The 20395-nt window shown below is 35.9% G+C and overlaps 2 protein-coding genes across 4 annotated transcripts; one reads left to right on the forward strand and one right to left on the reverse strand.

Annotated features, from left to right (window-relative positions):
- The first annotated feature begins 713 nt into the window (after nt 1-713).
- On the forward strand, nt 714-1604 carry LOC133036299 (uncharacterized). The gene has a single exon (XM_061112852.1). The coding sequence runs from the start codon at nt 714-716 to the stop codon at nt 1602-1604; it is 891 nt and encodes a 296-aa protein (XP_060968835.1).
- A 9708-nt stretch (nt 1605-11312) lies between these two features.
- Nucleotides 11313-18798, reverse strand: LOC115709799 (uncharacterized). Of its 3 annotated transcripts, none has more exons than XM_030638018.2 (14): nt 18312-18798; nt 16282-16372; nt 16081-16165; nt 15740-15824; nt 15523-15592; nt 15191-15260; nt 13939-13984; nt 13588-13837; nt 13301-13506; nt 13053-13127; nt 12784-12853; nt 12497-12577; nt 11835-11914; nt 11313-11715 (listed from the first exon to the last, which is right to left on the reverse strand). In XM_030638018.2, the coding sequence occupies exons 1-14, from the start codon at nt 18425-18427 to the stop codon at nt 11637-11639; spliced, it is 1404 nt and encodes a 467-aa protein (XP_030493878.1). In that variant the 5' UTR covers nt 18428-18798; the 3' UTR covers nt 11313-11636. The 3 variants fall into 3 exon arrangements, with proteins under 3 accessions (XP_030493878.1, XP_060968268.1, XP_060968267.1); XM_061112285.1 differs by having other exon boundaries at nt 16282-16337; nt 18312-18768; XM_061112284.1 differs by lacking the exon at nt 12784-12853 and having other exon boundaries at nt 18312-18769.
- Nucleotides 18799-20395: the final 1597 nt, after the last annotated feature.

The following is a 20395-nucleotide window of genomic DNA, read 5'->3' on the forward strand; positions in this document are numbered from 1 at the left end:
ATAGGCTCTCATCTTGTTGATGATATTTTTAAATGTTTGACAAAAAAATCAAGTGTAGAGCGAAGAGTTAAAGAACATAGATCACAACAAATGAGTGATGTAATTATTACATGGACTGAGATAACTAAAGTAAAAGTTGAGACAACTTTAGTTAAAGTCAAAAAAAATTTCGAGAGTACAAGTGAAGAGGAAGTCAAAAAGATGACTTCTATCTCAGTCAAATAGTAAGGTATTCTTTTTTCAAACATTATGCCTTTTATTAGATTTCCTTGACTGTCATTTCGGTTATTTTCAGTTATACAAGTTGTAATGTCTGTTATGGTTTTTTCTTTTCTTGTGTCATTGGTTAAGTCGGTTAGGTTCTTTTTAATTATTGTTTTGTGTAGCTGAGTTGTCTATCTCACCCAGAGTTAGTCTAACTAACTCTTCTCTATTTTGCTTGCTATATATATATATAGCAGTAATCATTTTGTAACTTTTCAATCAATTCAATACAATAATACAGATTAAGATTCATTCTTCTTTCCGCATTATGGTATCAGAACGGGAAAGACATGCTTTCCCTTGATCGATCCAATTCCTCCATTGTTGCTCGTCGTGTCTCTGTTTTCTGGCGACGCCATTGTTACTTCACCCCTGTTCTTCTTTCCCGAGCGATTCACCTCGGCATAGCTAGCCTTCCCTCTGCGATTCATCTCTTCTGATCTTTCACGATGTCTAATGAAGATCAATCCCCTTCTAGAACCGAAGTTGGAGATTCCAATCAATCTGCAACAACGAATCGAAGTTTGCAGGTTGGTGGCGTGAAAAGCCCTCTTGAAGATCCAACAAACCCATATTATCTCCACCATGGAGATAACCCAGGTAATGTTCTTGTGTCTCAATTACTAACTGGCCAAGATAATTACATTTCTTGGAGTAGAGCTATGCAGCTCTCTATTTCAGTCAAGAATAAATTGGGTTTTCTTGATGGTACCATTCCTAAACCTCCTCCTTCTGATTACATTCTTTACAATGCTTGGGTTAGAAATAATAATATTGTGATTTCATGGATTTTAAATTCGGTTTCAAAGGAGATTTCTTCTAGTATACTTTACGATGAGTCCGCTGCCATTTGGGCTGATTTGAAGGTTCGATTTTATCAAAGAAATGGACCTCACATATATAATCTTAGGAAAGGTCTTATGAATTTAAGGCAAGAAAATCAAAGCATCAGCATGTACTTTACTAAGCTTAAAACCATTTGGGAAGAGCTGTCTAATTACAGACCAACATGTACATGTAATTGTTGTACTTGTGGTGGTGTCAAAAGGTTGCAAGAGCACTATCACATGGAATATGTCATTTCTTTTCTCATGGGTTTATCTGATCAGTTTTCTCAAGTTAGAGGCAGCATCCTCCTTATGGATCCCCTCCCTGAAGTTAACTGTGTGTTTCATCTTGTCACACAAGAAGAAAATCAAAAGGGCAATCTTGCTGGTGCAGCCGATCCTAACTCAAGCATGGCTTTTGCCTTCCAAAACAATAAGGCTGCTGCTAACAAACCAGAAAATCAAGGAGCTAAAGATCATCCTCCTAAGAAGAATGTGGAGTTTGGTCACTAATAGAGGCCTATTTTGTTTGGCCAAGAAGTTAGCAACTAACTCTAACTAACTTACCTAACTGTCAGTTATGACAGTTAGGATCAAGACTAAAGGCCAAAGGCTATATAAAGCCATGAGTTACAATCTTTGGGACAAAGAAAGAGAGATAGACTTTAGAGAGCTAGTTTAGACTGTAACACAGTGAGAGAGTTCTGGTGAGATGAGTTGTACTTGAAGCTTTGCTTCTCGAGTGTATGTGTGTCATGAACACTTTGTAAAACAACTTGTAATTCTCTCTCAATCTATCATTAATAAAGACTCAAAGCCATTGGGGCTGTTCTGGCCGAGGAGTGGGCAAATGATCAACAGATCACTTGTTCGAACCTCGTAAATCTATTGTGTTTGATCTCTCTTCCCTAATTCTCTTACTGTTAAAATTGATTGTCCATTATTGCCATATTCAAGTTCTTGTTACTGGTTTTCTGCAACTGGTTTTTACTGTTCTTGTTCACTGTTGCATTGATTAATTTTTAGTTGCTTAAGTTCTGGTCTTAATCAAGTTCTTTGCATTGTGTTGTTTGCGAGGTGTTTGATCATGCATTGATCACATCAAATGGTATCAGAGCTCAGTCGAAAGGGATCATCAAAGAACTGAAACAAGGACATCAAGAAATTCAAGAACAGAACCAAGAACTGATCTGCTATGGCTTCTACCAGGTTTGAAGTTGACAAGTTCAATGGGACAAACGACTTTGGTCTATGGAGAATTAAAATGAAGGCATTTCTGGTACATCAAGGAATCTCAGAGGCAATTGATAGAGATGAGCTTGCAGCTCTAGGAGATGACAAGAAGAAACTTAAGGAAATTCAGAACAAGGCACACAGTGCCATTCTGTTGAGTCTGGGAGATGAAGTTCTCAGAGAAGTGTCAAATGAGGACACTGCAGTGGGGTTATGGGAAAGGTTGGCATCGATTTACTTGAAGAAATCACTGGCCAACAAGATCTACCTGAAGAAGAAACTGTATACTATGAGAATGGATGAATCAAAGGATTTAAGGAAGCATCTTGATGAGTTCAATCGAATAATCTTGGACCTAAGTAACATTGGTGTCAAGATAGAAGATGAAGATCAAGGAATATTGTTACTCAGCACACTACCAAAGAGTTATGAACATTTTGTGGACACAATTCTTTATGGAAAAGAATCTCTGTCCATGATAGAAGTAAAATCTGCACTAAATTCCAAGGAAATTCAGAAAAGAAATGAAGACAAGTCAAATGGCTATGGTGAAGGTTTGTTTGTCAGAGGTAGATCAGAAACCAGAGAAAACAAAGGTGGATTTCATAAATCCAATCACAGAAACAAACAGCACAGGGGTTCAAGTCAATCACACAAGTCAAAACCTAACTCAAAGGCAGGGAAACAATGCTACTACTGTAAGAAAGAGGGCCATTTCAGGGATGAATGCAGGGCTCTCAAGGCTAAACTTCAAAGAGACAAGAGTAAAGATAGAGGAGATGCTGGTGTGGCAACTGATGGATATGAGTCAGCTGATGTCTTGGTTGTATCTAGCCAAGAATCAGGTGATTCATGGATTCTTGACTCAGGGTGTTCATTCCACATGACACCAAGAAGAGATCTGTTCACAACTTTCAAGAAATTAGATGGTGGATCAGTCTTGTTAGGTGACAACAAAGCATGCAAGGTTGCTGGAATTGGAACAGTGAGATTGAAACTACATGATGATCAAGTGAGAAGCATACAGGAAGTCAGGTATGTACCAGATTTAAAAAGAAATTTACTTTCTATTGGTGAATTGATTGAGAAGGGTCATACAATAAAGATTGATAGTTCTTTCAAAGTCATGAAAGGATCTTTAGTTGTCATGAAAGGGGAACTTAAGAATGGGATTTACTATCTCAAGGGAAAGACAATCACTGGTGAAAATGACATGGTAGTTAAAGGGCCTGATATGGAAAGCACTAGGTTATGGCATCTTAGATTGGGTCATGTTAGTGAAAGAGGCATGAGTGAGTTGGAAAAGCAAGGCATTCTCAAGGGAAAACTTGGAGAAAAGCTGGAATTTTGTGATGACTGTGTGTATGGCAAATGTTGCAAGTTAAAATTCTCACCTGGAAAACACACAACAAAAGGCAAACTAGACTACATACACTCTGATCTCTGGGGGGCTTCAAGAACTCAAACACTAGGAGGTGCAAGTTATTTCATGAGTATAGTTGATGACTATACCAGAAAAGTTTGGGTTTCCTTACTCAAAACTAAGAATGAGGCTTTTAATACTTTTGTCACATGGAAAAGGCTCATTAAAAACCAAACTGGAAAGAAAATAAAGAAACTAAGAACAGATAATGGACTTGAGTTCTGTTCTGATGAGTTCAATAGGTTCTGTCAATTAGAAGGAATTGACAGACACAAAACTGTTGTGAAGAATCCACAGCAAAATGGACTTGCTGAAAGGATGAATAGAACTCTATTGGAAAGAGTAAGATGCATGCTAAAGGGTGCTGCACTTGACAAGAAATTTTGGGGAGAAGCATTGAAAACTGCATGCTATCTAATTAATAGGTGTCCATCCACAGCCCTGAAATTTAAAACACCACAAGAAGTCTGGACTGGACATGTTCCAACTGTTGACCATCTCAAAGTGTTTGGTTGTACAGCCTTTGCACATACCAGACAAGACAAACTAGAGCCAAGAGCTCTCAAGTGTTTGTTCCTTGGTTACCCTGAAGGGGTAAAAGGATACAAACTGTGGTGTTTAGAAGATGGCCACAGAAAATGCATTATCAGCAGGGATGTAGTTTTCAAAGAACATGAAATGGCCATGAAAACTGGTGCTGCAAATCACAAGCAAACTGACAGAGACATAGCAGGTTTAGAAATTCAAAGCATCAGGGAAAATGCAGAAACTACAGATCAGGTGGATACACAAGAGCATTCACATTCAGAAACTGAAGAGCATGCAACTGAGGAAGAGAACCTACCAGATGATTCAGAAGGATACCTACTGGTTAGAGACAGAGAAAGAAGACAAATCAAGCCACCAGAAAGATGGTTTTGCTGATTGCACAGCTTTTGCTCTTGCATCAGCAGAAGAAATTGACACTACTACTCCTAGTTCATACCAGGAAGCTATCAACTCAAGGAATAAAAGGAAATGGCTTGCTGCAATCAATGAAGAAATGAATTCTCTACTCAAGAACAAGACCTGGAAAACTGTAACTAGACCACCAGGGCAGAAATTGATAGGCTGCAAGTGGATTTTTAGAGAAAAAGAAGGTCTACCAGGTGAAGAAATCAGATTTAAGGCTAGGTTAGTTGCAAAGGGCTTCAATCAAAGAGAGGGTATTGATTTCAATGACATCTTCTCTCCTGTGGTCAGACAGACATCAATAAGGATAATGATGACCAAAGTAGCCAAGTTTAACCTAGAAATGGACCAAATGGATGTGAAGACAGCATTCTTACATGGCAAACTTGAAGAACAAATTTACATGTAAGAACCAGATGGATTCAAAAGTAACAAACCAAATCAGGTTTGTCTTCTACAGAAATCTCTCTATGGTCTCAAGCAAGCTCCAAGGCAATGGAACTTGAGATTTCATGAATTCATGATGAGCATTGGGTTTACCAGAAGCAACTATGATCCATGTGTCTATTACAACAATGAACCAATCTGGTTACTGTTGTATGTGGATGACATACTAATAATTGGTGAGAAAAGACAAGCCATTGACAGGTTGAAGCAAAATCTAAGTGATGAATTTGAAATGAAGGACCTTGGTGAAGCCAAGAGAATACTTGGGATTGACATCAAAAGAACCAGACCTGAAAGACTTTCACTATCTCAAAAGAGTTACATTCAGAAATTGATAGACAAGTTCTGTATGAATGAGGCTAAATACATAGCACTCCTCCGGCTCGGCATTTCAAATTGACTCAAAACCAAATCACCAAAAACAGAGGAGGACAAGATGTACATGGATTCAATGCCCTATGCATCTTGTGTTGGAAGTCTAATGTACTGCATGGTGTGCACTAGGCCTGACCTTGCCTATGCACTCAGCATGGTTAGTAGATTCATAGCAGATCCTGGAAAGGAACATTGGTCTGCTGTGAAATGGATACTCAGATATCTAAAAGGGTCTATGGACATTGGTCTTGTATATGATAACAAGTTTCAAGGTGAAATAGAAGTAAATGGATATGTTGACTCTGATTATGCAGGAAGTATAGACACAAGAAGGTCTATAACTGGTTATGCTTTCACTGTTCTAGGTGGATGCATCAGTTGGAAATCGAATTTGCAAAAGGTGGTGGCCTTGTCTTCAACTGAAGCAGAATACATGGCTGCTACTGAAGCCATTAAGGAAGCTATTTGGCTCAAAGGATTCACACATGAACTGGGGTTCAAATCTGAAAGCATAACAGTGCACTGTGACAATCAAAGTGCACTGCATTTGATGAAAAACCCCATGTTCCATGAAAGATCAAAGAATATAGATATCAAGCTGCATTTCATCAGAGATATCATTGCTGAAAAGGAGGTTTGTGTGAAGAAAATTGGAACCAAGGAGAACCCTGCTGACATGATGACAAAATATGTTAGTTTAGCCAATTTTAGGCTTTGCCTAGACTTGCTAAACATCCTCAATTGCTAAGAGAGGATTCAAGCCCAGTTCAGTCCCTGTTCATCATCATGCTCTCTATTAATGACCAAGGTGGATAATTGTGGAGTTTGGTCACTAATAGAGGCCTATTTTGTTTGGCCAAGAAGTTAGCAACTAACTCTAACTAACTTACCTAACTGTCAGTTATGACAGTTAGGATCAAGACTAAAGGCCAAAGGCTATATAAAGCCATGAGTTACAATCTTTGGGACAAAGAAAGAGAGATAGACTTTAGAGAACTAGTTTAGACTGTAACACAGTGAGAGAGTTCTGGTGAGATGAGTTGTACTTGAAGCTTTGCTTCTCGAGTGTATGTGTGTCATGAACACTTTGTAAAACAACTTGTAATTCTCTCTCAATCTATCATTAATAAAGACTCAAAGCCATTGGGGCTGTTCTGGCCGAGGAGTAGGCAAATGATCAACAGATCACTTGTTCGAACCTCGTAAATCTATTGTGTTTGATCTCTCTTCCCTAATTCTCTTACTGTTAAAATTGATTGTCCATTATTGCCATATTCAAGTTCTTGTTACTGGTTTTCTGCAACTGGTTTTTACTGTTCTTGTTCACTGTTGCATTGATTAATTTTTAGTTGCTTAAGTTCTGGTCTTAATCAAGTTCTTTGCATTGTGTTGTTTGCGAGGTGTTTGATCATGCATTGATCACATCAAAGAACATGCCTTTTTGCACCTATTATAACATCCTCGGCCATACCATTGAAAGGTGCTACAAAATACATGGATACCCACCTGGTTTCAACAAGATAAATCGAAGGAGGCTGCTGCTAATCAAGTACAAACCAGCACAGAAAATACGACGAATATTGAAGATAACAACACCATTCTCCCACAATTAAGTGCTACTCAATATCAGCAACTCCTCAATCTTTTGGCCAGCCAACAATCGAATATAGCACCCACGGATCCGAGTTCCTCAACAGGTAACCCAGGTATGATCCTATCTTGCAATGATGTTTTTGTTTCTAAACAATCTTGGATATTAGACTCAGGGGCCACTAAACACATTTGCAACAATGCTAAATTTTTCAATGCATTTATCCTGTGACCACTATTAATTTAATGTTGCCTAATAATGAAACTCTTGCTGTAAAGCATAGTGGCACTATCAAAATCAATGAATCTTTAACTCTTAAAGATGTTCTTTATGTTCCTAAATTTAAATTCAATATTATATCGGTTAGTTGTCTCATTCAATTCTAATGGTTTTTCTGTCTAGGAAACTCCCAACAAGAAAATGATTGGCAAAGGTAGGATCAAGAATGGTCTCTACATGTTGGACTCTACACCTGAAGATGCCTATGTTTGCACGGTTCCTGCTGACATATGGCATTCAAGGCTAGGACATCCTTCTAAAAATCGCCTATCTCTTCTTAGCAATACTCTAGGTTGTAATTTTGATTCTTTGCATAAAAACCAGCCATGTTATATTTGTCCTTTAGCTAAACAAAAGAGATTACCTTTCTCAAATAAAATCAATTTTTCTACTAATAAATTTGATTTGATCGATTGTGATATTTGGGGTCCATATCACATTCCTTCTCATTCAAATCATAAATATTTTCTTACTCTTGTTGATGATCATTCTCGATTCACATGGATATATTTGCTCAAACATAAATCTAATGTTATTACTATTATACCACAATTTTTATCATATGTGCAAACCCAATTCAATTGTATTTTTAAAAGGTTTAGATCTGATAATGCTCCTGAATTGGTCTTTAAAGATCTTTTCTTAAAATATGGCATAATGCATGATTTCACTTGTGTTGAAACTCTTGAACAAAACGCTGTTGCTGAAAGGAAACATCAACATCTTTTAAATGTTGCTCGTGGCTTATATTTTCAATCTAAATTGCCTATACAATTTTGGACTGACTGTTTAATGGCATATGTTTTTCTCGTAAATCGCACTCCAACACCAAATCTTGGAAATAAAACTCCATATGAATTACTTTTTAATCATCCACCTGATTACTCCAATTTGAGAAATTTTGGTTGTCTTGTGTTTGCTTCTACCCTCACGGCGCACAGAAGTAAGTTTGAACCAAGGGCTAGACCTTGTGTATTCATAGGTTATCCTCAAGGAATTAAAGGGTATAAATTGTATGACTTAAACACCAAACAATTCTTTATTTCTAGAAATGTTATTTTTCATGAACATATATATCCTTTTCATAAATTAAATACTGAGGTTCAAATGACAGACCTTTTTTCTAATATGGTTCTGCCTTCATCTAATACTTCTCTAACACCTGTTGAAGACTTTCCCATGGCAGATGTTAGGATTCCTAGCACTAATGAAACATTGTAGGAACACACACCAGCAACCGTTGAAACCAGCACACCAGATCTGCCATTTTCGACAGCAACAACTAGCATACCAGACCTGCAATTTTCAACAGCAACTAATGCATCAGACACTCCCACGACTCATTCAACTGATGCATCAACTGATTTTGCAGGAGTTTCTAATCAAGACACTTCTATTTCATCCACAACATTGAGACGTACCAGCAGAGTTTCCAAACCCCCTGGATACCTTCGTGATTACAAATGTCATTCCGTCATTCATGACAAATTTTCTACACCTCACTCACTTGATAAATTTTTATCTTACCATAAACTTTTAGACTCACATAAGGCTTTTATACTTGCAGTTACAGCTCTCTTTGAACCTACAACATACAAACAAGCAATCCACATAAAGATATGGAATCAAGCTATGCAAACCGAACTATTTGCTCTCATCAAAAACAAGACATGGACTATTGTTCCCTTGCCTCCCAATAAACGAGCAATTGGTTGTCGTTGGGTCTACAAGATCAAGTATAATAGTGATGGTTCCGTGGAAAGATGCAAAGCTCGCCTTGTTGCACAAGGATACACACAACAAGAAGGTCTTGACTTCTTTGACACATTCTCTCCGGTTGCCAAGATCGTCACTTTCAAGTTACTATTGGCCATTTCTACCATCAAACAGTGGCCCATTCTCCAACTTGACATTAACAACGCTTTTCTCAATGGCGATTTACACGAAGAAGTTTACATGACAATTCCACAAGGCCTTACTTTGCCCACCACCACTCCACCTAATACTCAACTTGTTTGCAAATTGCACAAGTCCATATACGGCCTTAAACAGTCTTCAAGACAATGGTATCGCAAACTTTCATATGATTTAATCGAAGAGGGTTTTCACCAATCACAAGCTGACTATACTTTATTCACAAAAGGATCACATGAATCCTTTATTGCACTACTTTTTTACGTTGATGATATCATCATCACTAGACCAAACTTGTCTCTTTTGCATCAGTTACAGGATTCTCTCAACAACAGGTTCAGCTTAAAAGCTCTCGGCCCTTTAAAATATTTCCTTGGTTTTGAGATACCTCGATCCACTGAAGGTCTTTTTTTTATCTCAACGAAAATATACCCTACAACTACTTGAAGACACTAGATACATAGGAAGCAAACCTACCAAGACACCCATGGACCCGAGATTAAAACTCGATGATGAACAAGGTGAACCCCTTGATGATCCTTCCCCTTATCGCCAATTAATTGGCCGGCTGCTACATTTGACCTTGTCCAGGCCCGATATCACATATGCTGTGAATAATCTCAGTCAATTCATGGCCAAGCCACGCACAACTCATCTTCAAGCCATTCACCATTTGATCCGTTATCTCAAAGGTAGTCCAGGCCAGGGTCTCCTTTACTCCACATCTTCCACATTGCATCTACGGGGTTTTTCTGACTCTGATTGGGCATCTTGCCCCACTACCCGACACTCTACCACAGGTTTTTGTGTCTTCTTAGGTGACTGCCTCATCTCATGGCGCACAAAGAAACAACCAACAATTTCCAAAAGTTCAGTTGAAGCCGAATATCGAGCTCTTGCTGCCACGGGTAGTGAAATCACTTGGATACAATACCTCCTTCAAGACTTCCAGATTCCTCAAAATGGTCCAGCTTTCATCTATTGCGACAATCGCTCAGCTATACACATTGCCAACAACCCCACATTCCATGAACGAACCAAACATATAGAGCTTGATTGCCACTTCATCCGTGACAAGATCAAGAATTCCAACATCCGACTTATACCAGTAAACAGCACTCTTCAGCTAGCAGACGCATTCACAAAACCGCTCCCTTCCACCACTCTCTCATCTCACATTGCCAAGATGTCCGCCCATGACATATACCGTCCATCTTGAGGGGGGGGGGGGCTATTAGATTTCCTTGACTGTCATTTCAGTTATTTTCAATTATACAAGTTGTAATGTCTGTTATGGTTTTTCCTTTCCTTGTGTCATTGGTTAAGTCGGTTAGGTTCTTTTTAATTATTGTTTTGTGTAGCTGAGTTGTCTATCTCACCCAGAGTTAGTCTAACTAACTCTTCTCTATTTTGCTTGCTATATATATAGCAGTATTCATTTTGTAACCTTTCAATCAATTCAATACAATAATACAGATTCAGATTCATTCTTCTTTCCGCATTACCTTTTATATGCATTTTTCGTCTAAATTAATTGTTCGCATGCTAATATAATCTTCAGAACTACCAAAAGGATAATTTTAGCTTTAGTTCATCTTCTACCGCTAGTAATTTTGACAATTTTTTAAATTTTTAATGCTATACCTTTCAAGCAATCATAATGAGAAGTTTATTGAGAAAATCCCATAACAAACATCTATTTTAAGTAGAGAGGATTTTGTGAAACAATTGTTATGTAGCCAAGAGAACGTGTTACAAGTTGTTGCGTATGAAATATGAATGTATTTGTCGAGCTTGTACTTGAATTTCTTGGGGAAAGGAGTTAATATTATTGGTAGTGATACTTCCTCTATTAATACTTAATCTAAAGTTAGAAAATATACATATCAACGTCGATGTCGAGCTTTGTACTTGAATTTGTTGGGAAAAGGAGTTGACATTAGTGATGGTGATACTTCCTCTATTAATACTTACTCTAAAGTTAGAAAATATACAAAGTAACTATAGATTTTTGGTGAGGCAATTATGTCTTATATATAAACCTGGAGAAAGTATATTTATATAAATAATATATGAAAAAGGCTAGCAATACCAGCTATAATATTACTTTCGTATAAGGGTCAGTATATTTACAGATTACTAGATTAAGATTGCAAAAGTTGACAAAATTTAGCAAATTCTGTCATTGTCAAATTACCTTCCATCTGTGGCCAATAGGATAAGCATTACTCACCACTGTAGAAGTTCAAAGAAACTGTACGAAAACCTGTTCTATGTAAGGTTACCAACTTCTCTGTAAGCACCAATTCCTAATCTCACAGAAGAAGCCAAGTTAAACATCATATACAGGTAATCGTTGCTCGACAGAAATGCGGCATATTGGACATTTTTTGCACTTCTCGCAGCAAGTACTGCAGCACCATCCAAAGACAAAAAACAAAACAAAAGATGATGATAAACACAAGGCCAGGGGCAATCGTATGCTGAGGTTAAAATCGAAGCAGTTCATTATAAAATAAGATAGTAATACCTGCAAAGAACGCGATGCCTGCATGGCAGCAGGACCACACTGATTTCTCTCTCGAAGCAAATCCTGCATAAAACTTTTTCCTGACCAACAAAAGAATGCAGCACTTAAGAAGACAAAAAACTTCACACACAAAAAGTCTAGAACTACTAGAAGAAAGTGCAAAGGATCTCAACAAAGATATAGACAGACAGAGTGGATCTGCAGAAAAAGAATAAAAATAAATAAAAGATGATGAAACCAGTGAAGTAAACAAAATGTATCAAATCCAAATTCGAGCGGCTCTGTAGAAAATGAGATGATGAATAGGCAAATCTTACATTTTATATGCACCAGGTATCAACCAACACAATCTAATATGCTCCCTAAAAAGACTACAACAAAAAAGTTTAAAATTAACCCTACAAACATCTAGTTATTGACTCATATCAAAATACAGAATTTTATATGCTGAACTTCAAACTCTACGTTAAGAATATGCTTTAAACAGACTACATGCAATTCAAATTGTCAAAACAACCATACACGTGCATATTTTAAGAGCCATTACTAACCATATACATACCCTGCATTCTGAACCCAAGGAAGCTTAGTAATAAAATTCACATAAGAGATTCATGAAAAGAATTCAAAGAAAGAAATTAATCAAGAATGATATAAATTACATTTTGGAGTCTTTCGAACTCTTGTTGGCTGTATTTAGTGATTTCTGTCTGTTCCCCCAGGGCTGCTTGAAGTCTCCAGACCTGTGTTATTTAGATACAGAAACAAATCTGTATAGTTCTCAAAAAAAATATATAAATATGTATGTGTGTATGTATTTATATAAATAGGATGGAGAATAAAACAATAACTAGATCTTCAATCAAAATCAAATGAAATGAACATAAACTACATGTAAAAAGGAATAGCTTTGAAATGAAAATAGTAGATGCAATATAAAATGCATCACCTCCTCAGCTAAATCCTTTTTAGGCATTTTTTTCACAATCTCAGGTGGATAGCCACTGAAAGTATCGTACCTGGACGATAGAAACCAAAGCTACAAAGATTAGATTAAAGTAATTACAGAAATATATAAATATGTATTACTTATATATATATATATATATATTATATGCTTCTTCTGTTACTTTATCCCAATAAGAACATCATATCACCTATCAAATCACATTTACAAATATGAATGCTCAAAAACTATGATCAATCAACAGTACTAACCCAGAAGCACTCTCCTGATACAGCCGAGCCTGCTCTTCACAACTACCTTCATCAATCGACCACCAGCCAAGAAGCCTAGATATTTAATGTCCAATTAAGAATTAATTGAAAAAATTGCACTTGATTAATAGACTATCAGAATTCTGAGGTAATAATAAATACAAGGTAACTGGTACAATTAATATTTAATAAGAAATTGCCCCATGAAAAAGAGCAAAAGTGAAAATGGTGACTGATAAAATGATTACCTTGAACCGTGGTGCAAGAACCCCAAGCAATCATGAGCTCTAGAAGAAAATCTAAAGTATGCTCCTGTGCTAGCTCCAGTACGTAGTAAGAGTACAATTTTCTCCACTAGCCTAGATGCAGCAGCTAGTACACCCACACCTTGAAGTAAAAACAGAGGAGAGAAGAGAATAGGGAGTGGTATTTTCCTTGCCGTAGATGGGGTCCCCTGAAAGTTGGAGCGACATCAATTATCAATATATAAGGGTCAACAAAAATTGGATGAGCTGAACTCAAAAACATAACATACCTCAAGCCGCATACATAGGAGGACCTGAAAACCAATTACAGGAATTTTCATAATGTGCCCACCAATATCTTGTAGTCCACATAATGTATCCTGATCCTGATCCTCCTCTGAAGAAACTACTAATCCACTGTTCCAGTCAAGATATCTAATAGATGAAGAAGATGAACTTGATTCTCTTGTCTGTGAATTTCTATGAATCACTGGATTCGACCACTTAGTACAGACAAGAAAAGCAAAGCACTCTGCAATTCTGCAGTAAAGGGAAGAAAAAAATTAGTACAAGCATGAAAAATGTTTGTTCATAAATAGAAAAAAGAAAAAAAAGTTATTACAAGATATGGAGAACAGTACCCAAAATTTATGAATAAGTCCCACCAGCCAAGAGCACCTACATCCCCTGCAAAAAGTGAATGAAAGTGAAACTAACTAATCATTATCAACTATAATACATGCAATTTAAGACAGCAAAAATTCTCAACTAGTCAGCTTGAATACATGGGCCCCATCAAACAATCCAAAACCTCATCATTCAAATGTTCATAACAACATCACCAGACTAAACTTAAGGAGTTCAAATGCATGATGAAACAATTATCAAAATTATCTTTCAACTAAGCGTACAAAAAAATTTCCTTCTGTACACGTCAGTTTTCTTTTCTTTTTTTTTCCAGTGTTATTGGAGTGGACTGTCTTCACTCAATACCCTCCTATATTATTTTTAAAGAATGATACAAGTCCCGATGTTTACTTTCAAAAACCAAAATAGGGTCCAAAATCCAATAGCATATTCAAATTGGTTCCAAATGTAGATTCATGTAGCTAATAATAAATGGTAGGGGTAGAAAGCAGAGTATCTAATAGATAATTATATATACAGAAAATAATTTTTGAAAGGGTAAAAAAATTAAAGTCATTTAAAATACATGTACTTGCATTGAGGAGCAAAGTATAGTTTTAGTTTTATATGGACACAAATGAACTGAGTTATTAACTGGATTGGTACATATGCACTGCACCGTACTACAGGTTGGATTCAAGCCCAAAGAGCGAGCGTGGGAAACTCAAAAATCCTGCAAATTTGAAATTTTGGAGCGACAGATCCAAATTGGAGAAAGAAATTCCCATGCTACAAAAGCATATATAAGAATCCAATTACACTAGAGCTATAGATCTCAGAAGATCTGAGAGACGGTGAAATCAGGCTTCCATTCTACATTTTACGAGTGTAGACTACAGCCGATTGAGAACCGCTCAATTAATTCAGAGGTTATCAAATTGTTGTTGAGATTTTTTTTCAGAAGTTTATGGCCATCGCTCCATTAATTGCAGGGCTAGAATCACACACAATGAGAAAAGGAACAAAAAGAAAAAATCCAGGATGCAGCACACTAGTAGTGTAATTAATGGCACAAGATCCAAATAGTGCAATTTATTTTCTCACATCATTAAAAATATTGGATAAGTTAAGAGAATGTGTTCTTTCCACATGAAAATGCCATTATCTTTCAATCCAGCAAAAAAGAAATAACATACAGGATAAGATAAAATAAATGACACAAAATATGCAAGGGAATATGAAGGATTGTACTAATAAAGAAATTACCGGAAAGCTTTAGCAAGGTGAAGACTGTAGCAGCAACAAAGAACACCATGGAAATCGCAACCCAGAAGTGCTACAAAAATTCAAGAGAAATTAGTAGTGTATTTGGGGGAGAGAGAGAGAGAGAAAAGAAGGGGAAAAAAGAAAAAAGAAAGCAGATCTGTTTTCAAAAACACTTCGTTTAAGAAGCCATTTGTTAATCTCATTGTTTGTTTCCAACATGTTAGATAAAATAAATGCAAAGTATATCTAAGCACTTATAACCCCCATAAAAGGATAATGTAAAGTGCAGCAGTTAGCATAGCTTTAACAAGTCTTAATTTACTATGACTTACAGGAAGTGTCTCCCATACTGCTTCATCACTCATGCTTTCATCATCTCCTGGCATTAAAGCCCGACACATTCTGCAAAGGAAAATAACACGGTGAAGGCAAGAACTAGAGCATAATTAATCAAATAAAGCCATGAAAAAACGTAAGGCATGCAGAAAAATAATGAGGTTAGGCAAGGGATGGAGAAAGAATAACATTATCATTATGAAAGAAAGTTACCTGAAATTATCAATTAGAATAATTATCTCAAATGCCAGTAAGGGTAGAAAAACAATCTTCAAATTAACAGCTGCTGAATCATTCACTGTAAGAGTATGAAACAGATAAATGTGAGAAAAAGGATGCATGGTATTACTCGCAATTATTTCAATGTACACAAATACATCATCAGTCTGGACTCGTAAAATACAAAGTTATCACTGTGATGAATAATAGCAAGCAATTAGTGAGCTAGATCCATTTCAAAAGTTCAGTTTAGTCTACATATTTCATGCAAATTACTCATGAATAACAAGAGACCAACAATTGGCTCTGAAAAATTGCGTAGCATTAGTTCTTACCATGAATGCTCTCAAGGTATATACAAAGGAGTAATTCAAATGCAACTAGCAATGGTGTTGCAACAACAGCATGACAAGGTGCCCACTGTCAAGAAAAGTAAAATAAAGCTGATATTCACATCCTCATCTCCAAAAACTTAATTAAACAATCATTCTTATGAAATGTGCAGTAGAACTCAAATAGAATCTTAGAAAGCATACATGACGATTATGTGGAACTGATGGAGCAGGCAATGAGAACCTTCCCCGTGCAACAACTGCATGGAATATCCAAATTGGAAAGAAAATCATCCTGCATCTTAAAGACGTTGAATCTATAAATCAAATCCATTCAAGGAAATATGAAATAAAAGAGAGAGAGAGAGAGAGAGAGAGAGAGAGAGAGAGAGAGAGTATAATTAATCCCATAAAATTGATACATTGATGGAAAGAACTATGAAAATAAGTTGAATACACATACACAATGTGTATGAGAAACAAATTACACAATTTTAGGGCATATAATACATTAGGCTTGAAAAGATTCTTTTACTACCTTAATTTCTATTTTATTTTTTATCATTGGCACGATTGCTGCCTAATTGGGACTAAAGAGTCTTCATGGTATTTCTTTTACTACCTTCATGTGTCCTTTCAACCTTAAAATAAACTTAAAAAATACGGTGCCTCCTTTTCATTCATAAAAATTATTGTTATTTGTCAAAGCAGCTCATATATTAAGAGATAACAAATTGAACTGCGACAAAAGACTACGGCTTTGAATTCTAGCAGAAGTGAAAATTCTTAGATTGTTTCAGAAACCATAGATCAAATGTGACTAACACAATAACACTTCTTGATTTTGATCACCAACTTTAAGGATTAGTAAACTCAGCTGGAATATATTTTAAGCAAGAGACAGTACTAAACAGGAGCCACATCGATTTAGTTCAAAATATTTATTAATTATTTAGTACAATTTTCAACTAACTAAATAAACGGTTTTCTCAGGACAACATACCCCGTTCAAAGTCTAATTGACGAGAATCAATACACAGTTATATTTTACTGGGGCAGCTGTCCACCTTAGTATTTAAACGCACTCACTACAACTTTTCAAGATCAATATTGGTAGGGAGCTAAGTGAGTCGGTTGGAAGAAGCATGGGTTAATGTAGACAGAAGAGGAGTTGAGGAGAAACTAAATTGATAAAGCAACGAAAAAAATCAGTTGCCAAACATATGAGAACAAATCTTCTTTTTATGTAAGCAGTTCAGCGATCCGCAAGTGAGGCGAAAAATCGATTACAAGAGATGCCCTCATTGCGTAATTCTGCTTTGTCTGTGGTGTAAAAGGAACTAGTCAACCAGCTGGACTACTCACTTAATCTTCTTTCTCTGTCAAACATGGTAAGAAACCGGTCAGTGTAGCAACGAAGCTGTAAGTCTCCTCTTTTTTTTTCCTTGGAAACTAGACTCCCCACCTAACCCTAAAAAATTCAGAGTCTAGGAAACTATTGCAATAGCTATGTAGACGATACTAGCAAACCATATGCCTAACGCCTCTTAGGTAGCAGTTCATTGAATTAATCATAAGTTAACCGAACCGAAATCTATTCTTTCTTTCTATGTATCAAAACAACGAAATTTCCTTCTTGTTGTTGTATTTATAATCTAATAAGCCACACTGGAATCTGCACTTGCAAGATGGTTGTCAACACTCATTGCGAACCACATACAGACACCGTAATCAGCCATTAATGGGAAAACATTTGCATTTTATCATGTTTAGTTTCAGCAAAATATGAATTCTGGGACCGATTTCCCTTAGAAAATTACAATAATTCATTTGCAAAAATGAAACATCTAATAGAAATATTGTTATCAATCCTCTTAATCTCAATTATATTAAGTCATTACTTAACTCCAAAAAGATGGAAATAACTCTTCTAATTTTCTTCCTTTTCAATTATTTCTACGTGTTTATGCCGAACGAAAACTAGAAGAGATAACTATGTTTCTCATAAATCAGATGAAACACATTAATTTTCAAAAAAAATCCCATTTTTAACTCTAACAAAAGCTTCCAAAAAATTAAAAATTGACGGCCAAAACCACATCCAGTGAATATCAATAAATAAACACAATTGAATCTGAAATTAGAGAATACACGAATATGAATATTTATAAATAGATATATATAAATACATATATATATATATATATAGAGAGAGAGAGAGAGAGAGAACAGACCACCAAGAGTAGGAGACAACATGATCGAGCTTGAGAACGAGCATAACCGTGAAGGAGAAGAGGAGCATGTGGGCAGCTAGAGCCTGCACAGACTTCAATACTCTTCGCCAGTTCATCGTCAAATCCAACCGTGACAACTTGAATACTCTCTCTTCACCCCTACCCACCCTCTCTGTGTTAATTATATGTATATTCCTGGAATCGTCTTCGGATTTCTACCTCTTAGAAATTGTGCTTCTTCTCAAGAATTTAAAAATCCTTAGTCAGAGTCAGATACGAGAAGAGGTTTTCAGTGGGCGCCATTGAAAAGGGGAAAGATACATAAAAGCTTTCTCTCTCTAAAAAACTAAAAAGCTCTCTGTGTGGAACAAAAAGCATTTACCCTTCTTTTGGTTGGGTTTTAAAATAAAGAAATAATTTTTATTTATCCCTATTTCTCTCTCTCTCGCTTCGCCTCCACGGCAAAGTAACACTACTACCCGCTTAACTGCCTTTTGTTCGTTGTAGTTGCTGTACTTTCTCTTTTCCATTTTTTTTTTAATCTTGGGGCGCCCACTTTTTTTTTTTTTTATGAGTAACATTACGTTAAGAGCTCGTTTCGTATCTGTATTAAGTTGTATTGTATTGTATTATATTATATTCAATTAGATTATATAACATATTTTTATATAATATTATTTTAAACTTTAATTTATACTAAAATATTATAGATTTATGTGTTCATACAAGTCAATAACACATATAGTTTTACATAAAATATAATTCAATAAAATACTACACAATACAATACGGTGTAATACAGTGTACCAAACGAATTTTAAAAAAATAATAAAAAAAATTTCAAAAAAAAAATAAAATAATAATAATAAAAAATAAATAAATGTTTTGTTTTTGAAAGCAATAATAGATAAAGATTTTAATTATAATTTTTTTTTAAAAGAAAAGATTTTGAATATTTTAGTAAAATAAAACTTCCAAAGAAAATCTAATTTAGATTAAGATATATAGATACTACACATATGTGTCAATAAATATTTATATAATTTGGCGACAAAACAGCAAACTTAGATTATATCAATGTTTGGTTACATCATATATTTTAATGTTATTTATTTATTTTTATAATTTAATGTTATATTTGGCTAAAATTTACAATTTTACTCCAATACACAATGTATAACTTAATCCCTAAAATTAACATAGTTATTAAATTTACAATTTCTTCATTGTAACTATGGAAATAAACTAGTTTCTTATTTTTTTTATTATTGATTAAGGGAAACCAATTTTATGTAATTAATCCCTATAAATAGTGGTCTCGTCTCACTATTTAGGGACACAAAATTATTCTGAGAGAGAACACTCAGGAGAGAAATTTGATCTAAGAGTAAATTGCTCAGAGATCATTGTAAGAGCTTTAGAGAAAAAATAATTCATTCTTGCTCACAAGTCAATACAACAAAAAGGGGAGTAGGCTATTACCAACTATAACGGGCCGAACCTCTATAAATCTAGTATTTTTTTCATCGCTTTAATTAAGAATCACTATCGTTGACTAAAAGCAAAGTCAACATTTTGGTGCTTTCATTGAGAGCAAAGACACACAAGTTTCTATCTTAAGTCTTTCTCAGGACACAAGATGGTTGTGCAAACTCGAAGGAGGAATCAAATTGATACAACTGATCCAATGGTGACGGATCCGAGTGTGTAGACACCTACAAACCCAAGAGCTCCGCCCAGGACAGCCCCCGCCCAAGAGACACCGACTGTAGGTCAAGCGTAACTACCGATCTGGCTTGGTTTACTCTAGGCATGCAAGAAACTGGAAATACCTTTTCTACAACTGAACAGACTACTCCTGGAACTAGGGTCCCGTCCACTACAAATTCTCAAAGGCCAGTCGAAGAAGACACCAAAATATAGAATTTGCAAGAAAATTAGGGCTAATGCAAGGCCACAATAACACTCTTCATCATGACTAGTAAGATATCCGAGCAGCGATAAATCATGCTTTTGATGAGCAAAGACGCCGGCTCAAAGAGTGGAGGAATTGAGAGATCGAGATTGATAAGAGCCTTTTGTTG

The sequence above is a fragment of the Cannabis sativa genome, chromosome 3, assembly GCF_029168945.1.
Source record: "Cannabis sativa cultivar Pink pepper isolate KNU-18-1 chromosome 3, ASM2916894v1, whole genome shotgun sequence".
NCBI classification, from domain to species: Eukaryota; Viridiplantae; Streptophyta; class Magnoliopsida; order Rosales; family Cannabaceae; genus Cannabis; species Cannabis sativa.